Source organism: Orycteropus afer, unplaced genomic scaffold (genome assembly GCF_000298275.1).
Source record: "Orycteropus afer afer isolate SDZICR_OR568_19922 unplaced genomic scaffold, OryAfe1.0 scaffold00020, whole genome shotgun sequence".
Lineage (NCBI taxonomy): Eukaryota > Metazoa > Chordata > Mammalia > Tubulidentata > Orycteropodidae > Orycteropus > Orycteropus afer.
In genome coordinates this window covers 11,011,873-11,025,726 of record NW_006921607.1, presented here as the reverse complement: position 1 = coordinate 11,025,726, position 13,854 = coordinate 11,011,873, and the positions used below count along the sequence as shown (strand labels likewise).

At 43.9% G+C, this 13,854-nt stretch overlaps 1 protein-coding gene across 1 annotated transcript in view; it reads left to right on the top strand.

Annotated features, from left to right (window-relative positions):
- The window catches only part of LOC103191738 (ER degradation-enhancing alpha-mannosidase-like protein 2), a 39,546-nt gene that overhangs the window by 9,444 nt on the left and 16,248 nt on the right, over positions 1-13,854 (top strand). The window contains exons 4-8 of the mRNA XM_007934592.2: positions 4,323-4,428; positions 7,019-7,144; positions 9,911-10,122; positions 11,528-11,669; positions 12,945-13,069. Coding sequence (XP_007932783.1) covers positions 4,323-4,428; positions 7,019-7,144; positions 9,911-10,122; positions 11,528-11,669; positions 12,945-13,069 — 711 coding nt within the window. The remainder of the gene's footprint in view (positions 1-4,322; positions 4,429-7,018; positions 7,145-9,910; positions 10,123-11,527; positions 11,670-12,944; positions 13,070-13,854) is intronic.

Genomic DNA, 13,854 nt, shown 5'->3' with positions numbered 1-13,854 from the left:
CAAGATTATCTTCTGTGTCTGTGTTAATTGGTTTCCCTTTTCTTTGTTGAAGAGGGTCTGTGCAATCCTTCTGCCTAGTCCGCCATCTTGCCCCGCCTCCTCCCAGACTTATTTTTTTACTAGTTAAGCTAAATTATTGTTTGGTTTTAAGATGACTTCAGAGGTATTTCTGATTTAAGGTTTAAAGGTTATCTTAAGGCATTAGTTTCAGGGGTTTATCCACCCTCCATGGCTACATAAATCTGAAGTCGATAAGAATTTTAAATTCTGTTCCACATTTTCCCCCTTTTGATCAGGATTCTTGTATGGAATCTTTCATCAAAATGTTCAGTGATGGTCGCTGGGCACGGTCCAGTTCTGGTCTCATGGCAAAGGAGGTAGTTGTTCATGGAGGCAATTAACCACACATTCCATATCCTCCTCTTCTTCCTGACTTCTCTTCTTCCTCTCTTGTTCCAGGTGAATAGTAACCAATTTTTGTGCCTTCCCCTTCTCATTTTTATATACTTATGTACTTACATGATTATCATCATTACATAGATATAATTTGGCCTGCTTTCTTTGTCCCTCCCTGCCTAGTATTAATTTGTTTTACTTTTCCATTCATCACATATTTTTTGAGGTCCACCTGTGTACCAGGCGCAGTGCTGAGTTCCTCAGTTATAATGGTGAGTTTAGACAGACATGGTCCCTACCCTCCTGGAATTTATGATTTTAGTGAGAGCAACAGTCAAAGAATAACCAAAAAGAATGTAGTAATTACAAAGCAAGGTGAATATTCCGTAGGAAAGGAGTGGTTATGACAAGGGAATCTGACGTAGACTGAAGAAGTCAGGGAGGGCTTCCCCAAGGTCATGAAATGTTATTTGAGTTGGATCTGAAATGTTGGCCTATGGAAGGAGGGAGCAAAGAATCTTCCAGGCCGCGAAAACAGCCTATACAAAGGTCCTGTGGCAGGAAAGAACATGGCAAGTATAATAAACTGAAGGAACATCAGTATGGTTGCAGTGTGGAGAAAGAGGTAAAGAGAGGCTGGAGGGGCAGAGGGGGACCACATGATACAAGCCCTTGTTTGCCACATTAAGGATTTTGACTTTTAATTTGAGAACACTGGAAAGCCTCTAAAATTTCTTAAGTGTTGTTGTTGTTATGTGCCGTTGAGTCGGACCCAACTCATAGTGACCCCTCCTTGGGTTTCCGAGGCAGTATCACTACGGAAGTAGACTGCCCCATCTTCCTTCTGAGGAGTGGCTGGTGGGTTTGAACCATCAGCCTTCTGGTTAGCAGTCAAGTGCCTTAGGCACTAAGCTACCAGAGCTCCTAAATTTCTTAAGTAGAGGGCAGGAAATTATGAGATTTCTGTTTTGAAAAGGTCAAGAATTCATGTAATCATGTATAAACATTTATTTAGCGATTGCTTCATGGGCTGTGCTTGACACTCTGGAGAGATGTAGGGATGAGTGAGGGTTCGCCCATGCAAAAATTCTCTTAATGTGGGAAGAAATGGATTCCTTAGTGTTATGTAAAGTTCTTGGAGTCTTTCAAAAGAAGAAGTGGTTAATTTCAGCTGGAGAACCAAAGTCTCTAGAGAAGATGACATTTAGACAATTGAAGATAGATTGGATTTAGAGATGGGAAGATACAGGACAGAGGAATTTCTAGTAGAGGGAACAGCATGTCTGAAGGCAGGAAATTGAGGACTGTTGTCCTCAGGTGCTGTTGAGTTGGCTCCGAATCATAGCAACCCTTTGTACAACAGAACGACACACTGCGTGGTCTTGCATCATCATCACGGTCTTTGCCATGCTTAAGCCCATAGCTGCAGTCACCATGTCAGCCCATCTTGTTGAGGGCCTTCCTCTTTTTCGTTGACCCTCTACTTTACCAAGCATGATATTCTTCTCCAGGGACTGGTCCCTTCTGACAACATGACCAAAATAGGTGAGACAAAATCTGGCCATTCTCTCTCTTAAGAAGCATTCTGGCTGTACTTCCAAGACAGATTTGTTTGTTCTTATGGCAGTCCATGGTATTTTCAGTATTCTTCACCAACCCTACAATTCAAATGCATCAGTCCTTCTGTGGTCTTCCTTATTCATTGTCCAACTATTATATGCATTTGAGCTTATTGAAAATCCCATGGCTTGGGTCAGGCACATCTTAGTGTTCAAAGTGACATGTTTGCTCCTCAACACTTTAGAAAGATCTTTTGTAACAGATTTGTCCAGTACAATGCTATCTGATTTCTTGACTGTTGCTTCCATAGATGTTGATTGTGGATCCAAGTGAAATGAAATCTCTGACAACTTCAGTCTTTTCTCCATTTATCATGATGTTGCTTATTGGTCCAGTTGTGAGGATTTTTTGTTTTCTTTATGTTGAGGTGTAATCCATACTGAAAGTTGCAGTCTTTGATCTTCATCAGTAAGTGCTTCAATTCTTCTTCACTTTCAGCAAGCAAAGGTGTGTCATCTGCATATTGTAGGTTGTTAATGAGGCTTGGTCAAATCCTGATGCTGTGTTCTTCATATAGGCCAGCCTCTCAGGTTATTTGCTCAGCATACAGATTGAACAAGTATGGTAAAGGGATACAACCCTGACACACACCTTTCCTGATTTTAAACCATTCAGTATCCTCTTGTTCTATTCAAACAACTGCCTTTTGGTCTATGTATAGGTTCTTTGTGAACACAATTAAGTGTTCTGGTATTTCCATTCTTTGCAGTGTTGTTCATCATTTGTTAATGATCCACACAGTTGAATGCCTTTTCATAGTCAATAAAATACAGGTAGATGTTTTTCTGTATTCATTGCTTTCAGCCAAGATCCATCTGACCTCAGCAGTGATACCCCTCAATCCATGCCCTCTTCTGAATCCTCTTCTGAAGTGAGGAATAGTGGGGTCAATTTTCCTGCAGTAGATGGAAATAGGATAGATGATGATAAACAATATGAGACATGGCTGGAAAGGTAGGCTAGGTCCAAATCATGGAGGACCTTGGATAGTCAGGATTTTTTTTTATTGTAAGTAGCAGAGACCTGATTTAGACAAGAAGGAAATTTAATGGGCTAACTAAAATGTTCAGATAGAAGCCTGGCCTCAGACCCAGCTGGATTCAGACATAGAAGTGATGTCATCAGGAATCTCTCCATCCCTTCCCTCTGCCTTCTTTGCTGGCCATGTTCTCAGGCTCTTCCTAAACTGGCAAGATAGCCGACAGTAGCTCCAGACATAAATCCCACTCATTCAGTAGCTGTGTGTAAAGAAGCACCCCTTTTCCACTAATTCCAGGAAAAGTCCCAGGATTGAGTCTCATTAAGCTTGCTTGGGTTACACATTGATCTCTGAACCGATCACTTGGTTAAGAGATTTGATAATGGTCTAGGCACGCGCCCACTCCTACAGCTGCCGGGAAGGATTCATCCTCACCCCTATCACAAGAGTGACTGGAAGAGGGTTGATTTCCCAAAGGAAAATTCGGACACTGTTACCAGAGGTCGGGATTGCTTTTGGCTGAAAGTAACAAAATGCCTGACTAATGATGACTTCAACAAAGAGCGTTTCATTTTCTAAGTAACAGAATGTCTAGAGATAATTTCTGGCATTGGGTCAGCTGCTCAGCCATATCATCAGAGACCCAGGTTCTTTCTGTTTTTCCATTCTGCCATCCTTAGTGTGTTAGCCTCATTCTCATGTTTGGTACCTCATGGTCACAAGATGGCTGCCATAGCTCTAGAAATGGAGTCAGCTTTCAAGGCAGAAGGGAGGAGGAAGGATAAAAGCCATGCCAGCAGTGTCTCTTCCTTTTTATTAAGAAAACAAAAGCTTTTCTAGAAGTGTTCCCAGTAGACCTCAAGGGTTATAGCTGAGATGAGGCTGAGAAAGCAAGCACCTATATTTCCAGCCTCTGGTAGGAGGCTGTCAAGGTAAAGAAGGTTGGGAATTAGTGTTGGTCAACCAACCTGTACCATGTTTCCCATGTGATAAGAATGAGTGTGATAAGAGGTTAAAAACAGCAGATAATCTACTGCAAAGACCACACTAGGGTATTATTGTATGGACTAAAGTCTTTATATTGTGTCCATTTAAATGGGTATGTAATGGCTCTTGAATTGGTACCTAAGAATTTACTTAATCAGTGTCTTGATGTTGGCTCCCTGGGTAGTTCGTGGCTATAAAGTTTTCTTCCCTTGTTACCACTCCTAGGACAAGAATTGAAGGTCTTAAGTTGAATAAGTGAGGGACACATCAGCATAGAACCCCAAACTCTAGGCCTCCAAGCCTGAGAGAGCCTTATTGTCAGGTCTCACTTTCCTTCTAGATTTTGGGAAATGTCTCAGAATTCCAAAGAGTGGTTGAAGTGCTCCAGGACAACGTGGACTTTGATATTGATGTGAACGCCTCTGTGTTTGAAACCAACATCCGAGGTGAGGGCTGTCTTCTAGGACCTTTGGAAGAAAAGAGGATACGGAGCTTCCTCTGTGTGAACTAAGAGGTAGTAAATAGGGTCTTAGTGAGGCTTCAGAGTACCTGACCAAAGTGGGGGGTGGTGGGGTAGAATGGAGAGGTCTCAGGATCCATCATCAGCTGCAGACGTGAAAGCAAGCAGGAGATAGGAAAAGACAGGAAGGAAATGTCCCAAAGTTACTCATGTATTTAACACATATTTGGTGCTAGGCATTGAGCTGTGAACAGGAAAGACAAATTCCTGCCTTCTAGGACTTTACTGTCCAATATAACTTTGCAATGAAAGAGATATTTTATATCTGTGTTGTCCAATATGGTAGCCACTAGCCACATGTAGCTGTTGAGTATTTGAAACGTATCTAGTATAACTGGTCTAGGGAGCCCCAGTGGTGCAGTGGTTAAGCGCTCAGCTGCTAACAGAAAGATTGACAATTTGTATCCACTAGCTGCTCCATGCTCAGAAGGAAGTTTGGGCAATCTACTTCCACAGAGGTACTGCCTCAGAAACCCAAGGAGGGGTTGCTATGAGTCGGGGCCAACTCAATAGTGCGTAACAACAACAACAACAACAGCTGCTCCATGGGAGAAAGATGAGGCAGTCTGCTTCTGTAAAGACTTCAGGTCTTGGAAACCCTATGGGACAGTTGTACCCTGCCCTATAGGGTCACCATGAGTTGGAACTGACTTGATGGTACTGGGTTTTGTTCTGTTTTGTTAGTGTAACTGAGGAACTGAATTTTAAATTTAATTAATTTTAATGAATTTAAATTTAAATCATCATATTTAGTTAGTGATTTATGTGTTGTACAGTGCACATCTAGGGCATTAGTTTCAAAATATGGCTGCCCATCAGAACTACTTGGGACCTTTTAAAAAGCTCAAATAGCTAGTCTCAACCCTAAACTTTATAAATTAGGATCTTTAGATAGAGTCCTAGAATTAATATTTAGAGCAGGCTTCAGATAATTCTTACGAAGCTAGCAAAGTCCTTATTTGCAATGAACCTTGAGACCAGTGGCTTAACAGCTGTCACCTCTGGATAAACCAGGTTACAGTTTTTCCACTTATTTTGCTCATCTTTATTTGTATGTTTTCTGCAGTGAAATTTGTATTATACATGTATGATAGAATAGAAACCAAAAACCAAACCCACTGCCATTGAGTCGATTCTGACTCACAGCGACCCCTTTTAGGTTTCTGATGTAATAAATCTTTATAGAAGTTGATTGCCCCATCCTCCTTCTGCAGAGTGAAAGGTAGGTTTGAACCGCCAACTTTCTGGTTAGCAGTCAGATGCTTTAGCCGCCGTGCCATAAGAGCTCCTTAAAGTATATGATACCAAAAAAACCCAAACTCACTGCCGTCAAGCTGGATCCGACTCAGAGCGACCCTTCCTTGGGTTTCCAAGGCGGTATCTCTACAGAATTAGATTGCCCAATCTTACTTCCAAAGAGTGGCTGGTGGGTTTGAACTGCCAGCCTTCTGGTTAGCAGTCAAATGCCTCAGGCACTACGGCACCAGAGCTCCCAAAAATGTGTGATAAGTAAAATAAAATACACGATAAATTAAAGTTTTAAAGGAGAAGGGAGAAAAGGGGCAGTATGGTATAAAATCCTGATTTAGGAATCAGACCTGAATTTGGGGCCATGGCTACTGCTGTGTGACAGTTTCTGAGAACAGTTTGTCACCTGGAGTATGGAGCTTGCTCTTATACCTTTGCTTCTTATACAACTGTACTATACTAGCTTTTTTAGTTGGTATTTTCCCAGAATATATCAATATATCTTTCTGTATGTTTATGTGTAGATATATCTGGGTGATGCAAGCAGTCACGGGCTTGCCTACTGACTTAAAGGATGGCTTTTCAAGCCCACACACTCATAAGAAAGGCTTGGCAATCCGCTTCCACGAGGTCACAGCCTTGACAAACCTGTGGAGCACAGGTCTACTCTTGCAACATACGGGGTCCCCAGGAGTTGAGATCAACTTTATGGGATCTGTGTTTTTTTTTTTTTTTTTTTTTCCCTTTCTTTTTAAATATTGTACAATAAATAAAAGTAGGTAAGTTAATAAATAGAAGGTATAAAGAGCTATTTCCCCACCCACTTAAGTCTTGAGTGATAAAGCAGAATAAGTATGAAATTTGGAGTCAGACAGACCTGGACCTAATAGGTAGGTGACTCAGGGCAAGTCACTTTACCTTTCTGCACCCAAGTCTCTTCATGTGAAGAAGGGGACAGTGGTACCTACTCAAAGATTTTAAAAATTAAATGAAATAGCACATGTGGTTATTGGTACTGGGTGCCAGCTTAGTGCCTGGTGCACAGTAGAGACTAAAGGAAAAAATGATGGCTGTTGTTCTAGTGACCCACCAAGAAAAAACTTTCTGAACTTAACGCTGCACAAACGTGTGGGGTTAAGGGTCTCCTCTTTTACCAGGTGGCTCTAGCCCCTTTCCAGTGAGCTGCCTCCCAAGTGTTTTAGGTTCACTTTGCATAAGCAAGGATTGATTCTCTGGATGGTGACACTTGCTTTGGGAATTGTCTGTAGTGGTAGGAGGCCTCCTGTCTGCTCACCTGCTGTCAAAGAAGGCTGGGGTGAATGTGGAGGCTGGATGGCCCTGCTCTGGACCGCTCCTGAGGATGGCCGAGGAGGCAGCCCGAAAACTCCTCCCAGGTAAGAGCTACGCTAAGATGGGGGAGAGGGAAAGTCCAGTAGGTCCCTTTATCTTTGCTGGAAATGAGAGTGGCGGTGTTGAATCATGTTTCTCACCCAACATTTGGCATTTCTAGTCATAGGCCCACCATGGAAATCAAGAATGTCCTGGGCATTTTGAGGGTTTGCCAGGGCCCTGGTCCAGGATGCAAGAGCTGACCTCATTACTTTTTGTGGGGGGGTGGGGGGTGGGAGGGGGATGGCTGAAAGCCAGCCAGGTGGGTGGAAGTTCCTTGCCCTCTTTTGAGTGTGCCCTTTTGCCCTCTTCAGTTCCCCATAGCTGGAATGAAAAAGCCCCAGAAGAGAGCCTGGGACTGAACACTAGCAGACCTGGGTTTTAGACTCAGTTCTGCCAGCCAACATCTTGACCAAGTTAGTCTTTCTCTTGGTTGGTTCATTTTGTCATCTTTCAGATGGAAATCATCATTCCTGCCTCATCAGGTTGCTGGGAGGCTGAAATGAGGTCAGAGAGGAGAAAGTGCTTGGAAAACCTCAAGCACTATTGAAAGGAGAAGGGTGGTTTTGTGGCTAAGCAGTGACCAGGGCAGCAGGCCAGGCCTCAGCGTGTTTGTCTAGTGGGGCAGTACGCTTGTCTCGGCAGCATAAACTGGACACTGTGTTCCCTTCAGGGTGTGGTGGAGGCTCTGAGGCTGTTCACACCCAAACACGTCATGGTACTACTTCCATCAGCACCTCAGCCATCTCACTGTTCCCTTTGCGTTCTGTACTTGCCTCTCATCTTCAGAGAAGAACTGAGGATAGTGAGCAAGCTGGGGTCAGGCCTCACTTACAGCTCATGGCCTGAGTGTGCCCTTGCCAACATCATGTCCTGTGTGATTCATCCCTAGAGTGATGGTTGCTCCCGTCTTCTTCTTCTTTTTTTTTTTTTTGGTTTTTGTTGTCATTTAAAAAAAAGTTATATTGAGAAATATACATACTGAAAATGTACACATCAATTATAAATTATAAAGCAATTATATAATTATATAGTAATTATAATTACAACAGTACAGCAATCACAAGCATATCTACCATTCAAGTCAAGACGTATTTGTTACTCTTCTCCTTTCTAATGTTGCCTGACTTTCCCAAGATATTCCTTGGAGCCCTTCTTGGTTCTGACTTGGCCGTCTGCTTGCTTGCTACTCACCTTAACCAGCAGCAAGTTTCTCTTCTGCAGCAGTTGCTGGACCTTGCAGTTCTTGGACATTTTGACAGCCTTGTTCTCTGTTGGTGACGCACAGGCTGCTCTGGGGTGGTCTGACCTTTTAGCTAAGAGAGGAAATCTCTGGTCTGGCTGTTTGTTGAGTTCCTTGCCTGGAAATGGAAGGCACTGGGGTGGGGTGGGTAGAACATTGGGTTCAGAAAGGCAGGCATGCCCGTCAGGGCTGGGTTTGGTTCTCTCTGTGTGATGTTTGACTGAGTCACTCTGTACCAAACCAAACCCACTGCCATCAAGTCAATTCCAACTCATAGCGACCCTATGCAACAGAGTAGAACTGCCTCATAGGATTTTCATGACTGAAATCTTTACACGAGCAGACTGCCCCATCTTTCTCCTGCAGAGCAGCTGGTGGATTTGAACTGCTGACCTTTTGATTAGTAGCCGAGTGCTTAACCATTGTGCTACCAGGGCTTCTTCATTCTGTACAGCCATGAGTTTCCATACATGTAAACCAAGAGTCAGACTACCTTTTTTAAAAAATAACATTTCTACACATATATTTAGCCCCTTAACTCTTCACTTGCTCTGGTGGTGTAGTGGTTAAGGGATTTGGTTGCTAACCAAAAGACTGGCAGTTCAAAACCACCAGCCACTCTGTGGGAGAAAGATGATGCAGTCTGCTTCTGTCAACATTTTCAGACCTGGAAACCCTATGGGTGTCACTATAAGTCGGAACCTACTTGATGGCAGTGGGTGTGGTTTTGGTTGTGAAAATTCTTTACTTAAGGCAGGAACTTCAAACTGGCTCCTGTGGGACTGTCTGGAGCTTCCAGATACGTTTTATGTGGTCAACATTGTGTTTTAAAAAATTATGAATGGCTTCTAATGGGTGTACTCTCAGCCCCACCCTTCACTGTGGCTTATACTGTGCCCGCTTCACGCCAGGTTACCTGCCTGGCTGCTGAAGCCACAGTATGAAATAAATATACTTAATTTAGTATATTTACTTTACGTAAGGTGAGAGGGACATGTGGTGTATGATGACCTAAAATAGAGCACAGCCCACTCCATGCTTCCGTCACCACAAGCATGAACCCAGGGGTGATGCAGAGCAATGTTTGATAACATCTGAATTGAATGGGTGCAAAGGCCCTCCAAAGTTCATGAGTGGTACAAACGGTTTATACTTGACACTAACCTAAAGGTTGGCAGTTCAAACCCACCTAACAGCACTGCAGAAAAAAGGCCTGCTGATCTGCTTCCATAGAGATTACAGCCATTGAAAACCCTATGGAGTTTTCCTCTGTATCATACGGTGTTGCCGTGAATTGGAATTGACTCTCAGGCAGCAGGTGTGGGTTTTATTTATTTATTTATTTTTGGCCCTTCAATTGTGGTATTTATCCTACTCTGGCCCAGACTGGGCTCTCTTTCCCCATGGTGGCCTCAGTGTCTAGCAGGTCACCCAGGAGATAAAGAAGGGAGTGCTGCCTGAGACCTCAGGCTTTGGGCCTGTATTGAACCCATCCTTGCCTCCGGTTCCTAAGTCTGCGATTGTTCAGCCTTTCAGACCCCTACTGGTATGCCCTACGGGACAGTGAACCTGCTCCATGGCGTGAACCCAGGAGAGACTCCAGTCACCTGTACGGCCGGGATTGGGACCTTCATTGTAGAATTTGCCACCCTGAGCAGCCTCACTGGGGACCCTGTGTTTGAAGACGTGGCCAGAGCGGCCCTGATGCGCCTGTGGGAGAGCCGGTCAGATATCGGGCTGGTAAGTCAGCAGCCGCCCTTCCTGTTTGAGTCAAGTCTGCCACCTTGACCCCTGCCTACCAGCCCAGGGCTCTGAGCAACAAGTGGCAATCCAGCCAACGGAAACTTAGGGTGACCTCAGGAGTGGTCTCAGGCCACCAAAAACAGACCAAGCTCCCAGTGAAAGTTTTGGCACAGAGGGAAGGAAGCGTGACAGTACATCCCTTAGCTTGGAGAAGAGTTCTGTGTTGAGCTTTGGCTCTAAGCCTTTTTGATTTCTTTCTTTCTTTTTTTTTAAAGCCTTTTTTATTTCTATGGAGAAGGTTCTATGCTTTATGCCCCAAACTCACTGGGAGACCTTCAATACTCATGCTGTCTGGCCCTCATTTTTTTTAGTCTATTTGTGTTTGCAAAACTGTTTTCTTAGAGAGTCTGAGAGAAGTTGAATCTATAGCAGCAGAAAAACAATGATTCCCGGTCAGTTATGTTTGGGAAGGGAGCTCTGATGGCGTAGTGCCTGAGGCATTTGACTACTAACCAGAAGGCTGGCAGTTCAAACCCACCAGCCACTCCTCAGAAGGAAGGTTGGGCAATCTATAATATCCTTTTTGTGTGAGAATCACAGTGAACATGAGCAGATTAAAGATTATGAAATCCTATGGTAAAGAAATTTATTTAACATGGTTTAACTCAATATTTCCCAGATTTTTTTGACCCCAGAGCTTTCTTTTTCTCCTCACAATATCTATTCATCTATGAAAATTTAACACACTTTGGACCAGATTATCTCTAAAGTTGGTTTCACCTCCTTCTGGAGAAGGGGCTATTCTTGCTGAGAGTCTTCCCTGGGGGAAGGCAGACTAACACAGAACAGAACAGATGGCTGTTTTCTTTGGTTGAGCACCAGATGAAGTTACCAGCTTTCATGAGCTGATACCCAGTTCCTCTCCCTTAGAAACAACCGCGCTTGCCAGTTTCTTGGGTGTCCTCCCTGAGTTAATTTATGGACACGTACAGAATATATTTTTTATCTTTAGACACTATGAGCACATGCCGAGCGGTGGGAAGTTTTGGAAGTCTGAGACAGATTTTGGGAACAGCAAATCTTTATCTCCTGCCCTTCTCACTCACTCCAGACAGTGTCTGAACACTTCAGATTACTTCTCGTTTTCAGTTTCTGCCCAGCGTGTGTAATGAAAACAGCATAAATGTGCATATGATCCATGTGCATGTGCAGGTATGTGCAGGTGTGCAGGAGGCCTGGTGGTGATCCTACCTGGCTCATCTCCAGCTTGAACCACTGTAGCCTTCACGTCCTTCCAAGACACGCTGGTGTGCCAGCTGGGATCTCGCTAGGCGGTTGGGGGAGTTGGGAGAATATCTGTTGGCTTTGGGCCTTCCCACGGAACCGCCTGCTTCTCTCCCAGGTTGGCAACCACATCGACGTGCTTACTGGCAAGTGGGTGGCCCAGGACGCGGGCATTGGGGCTGGTGTGGATTCTTACTTTGAGTACCTGGTGAAAGGAGCTATTTTGCTTCAGGATAAGAATCTCATGGCCATGTTCCTAGGTAAGAAGGGCAGGGCAAGGGGCCTTTCCCATGATTTTTCCTCTTCACAAATGTGGTTTATTTGTGTATAAGCTTTCAGTTGCGACCAAGTGCCTACAGAGTGAATCTGAATTCCCAGGTCTACAGTCAATGGACTTATGTAGCCCACTCAATGCCCATTACACATCTGTGCCTTCTTGCAATAGCCAGCTGAACTCTGCTGTATTTTCTGTACATGGCCCTGGATTTCTTATCTCCTGGCCATTGCACATGGTGTTTTTTTGTTTGTTTAGAATACCTTTTTCCCTGTCTCCATGTGTCCAAATTCTATCCACCCTTTAAGGCCCAGCTTAAATGTTACCTTGTCCAGGAAGTAGTTTGATCCTTCCTCAGGATTTAGGCATCTGCCTTGCAGTCAGCTACTGTCCCCAGTCGCAGCTCCACCATTTGAGTACAGAATCCATTCTTATCACCTTGACATTGCTCACAATGCTTTCCTTGAAACAGGTAGTAGATTAATGTTTGTTGAATAAATATGTTTTATCCTCCAGGCCCTTAGATACTGATGGTAATAACATATTGAGAAACTGTTGGGCACCTAATGGTAATTATTATTAGCTAACATTCATTTATTCAACAGATATTTATTGACTACCATTATGTGCCAAGCACTGTGCCAAATGCTGAATATGGTTTATTTCCTGTAATCCTTATAGCACTACTTGAAATTATCTTGTTTATTTTTGTGCATATCTGGTATTTGGTTCATTAAGATAATGTTTATTGAGCATATACCATGTGCTAGGTACTGTCCTAGTGCTGGGGGTCCAACAGTGAGCAAAATAAAGTCCCAGCCCTTTAATGATTTATAATCTAGAGCAGAGGTACAAGTTCAAGTGCCCACTAGAATATAAGCTCCATGAGACCTGGACTTGGTTTGTCATTGCCTAGGTGCTCAGTGAGTATTGGTTGAGTGAATGAATGAATGAATGAATGAACAGCCTCATGAGATAGGTGATATTACTTTCCCCATTTTACAGATGATAAGACTGAGACCCCAGAGGGAAAAACTTGTATAGGTGATGGTCAGCAAGTAGTAAAACTGGACCTGGAATTTAAGCCTGGAAGTTTGACTCCAGAGCCTATGCCCTTTATTTTATGCCTCATTGCATCCCTCTCTGCTTTGAGACCATAATATGATCTTACAAAAGTGTAAGCCAGTGCTTCTGTTGACAAGACCTGTCTTTGTTCTCTCTAATCATCGACATGTCCAATATCCCATCTCCTCCACTGCAGAGTATAACAAAGCCATTCGGAATTACACCCGCTTTGATGACTGGTACCTGTGGGTGCAGATGTACAAGGGGACTGTGTCCATGCCGGTCTTCCAGTCCTTGGAGGCTTACTGGCCTGGTCTTCAGGTAGGAATGGTCAGAAGGAGTGGTCATTTTTTTTTTTATGGAATGGACAAAGCAAGTCATTGTGATGCACTGGATAAATCGGGTAAGGTACTTAAGTTGCTTGAATACTCTCTTTCGGAGGGTTGAGTTGGAGACAGAAGAGAGACTTGCAGTGAATTAGACAGATTTAAGATTCTGCCTGACTCTCTTCTGAGGGGCGTTTTAAGATGACAGGAACTGAGCTTTCCGTTGCGCTAACACTTTATACCACTTCAGTGAAGTAGACAGCGTCTTTCCAGGCTGGGCAGAGCAGTCATGGCAACAGCTCCATCTCCACTAAGGCATTTCTGTCCAGTGTCCCTGTTCTTGGCAGTCAGCCAGAGAAGGGGCAGGCGAGAGGCTCATGCTGCTATGCCTGCCATCATGGTCTTTCTCTATTACGCAGTCACACAGAGTTGCCACTAGAAGGGACCTTAGCAGTTGTCTAATCCACCCCCTAACCCATTGCAATGGAGTTGAATCTGACTCATAGAGACCCCATAGGACAGAGTAAAACTGCCGCACAGGGTTTCCCAGAGTATAAATCTTTATGGAAGTAGAATGTCACATCTTTCTCCCACGGAGCTGCTGGTAGATTCAAACCACTGACCTTTCAACTGAGCACTTAAGCACTGTGCCACCAAGGGTTCTATATCTACCCCTGTTGTTGTTGTTCTTATTTGCCGTCAAGTTGGCCCTGACTCATAGCGACCCCTCCTTGGGTTTCCGAGGCAGTATCACTACGGAAGTAGGATTGCCCAACCTTC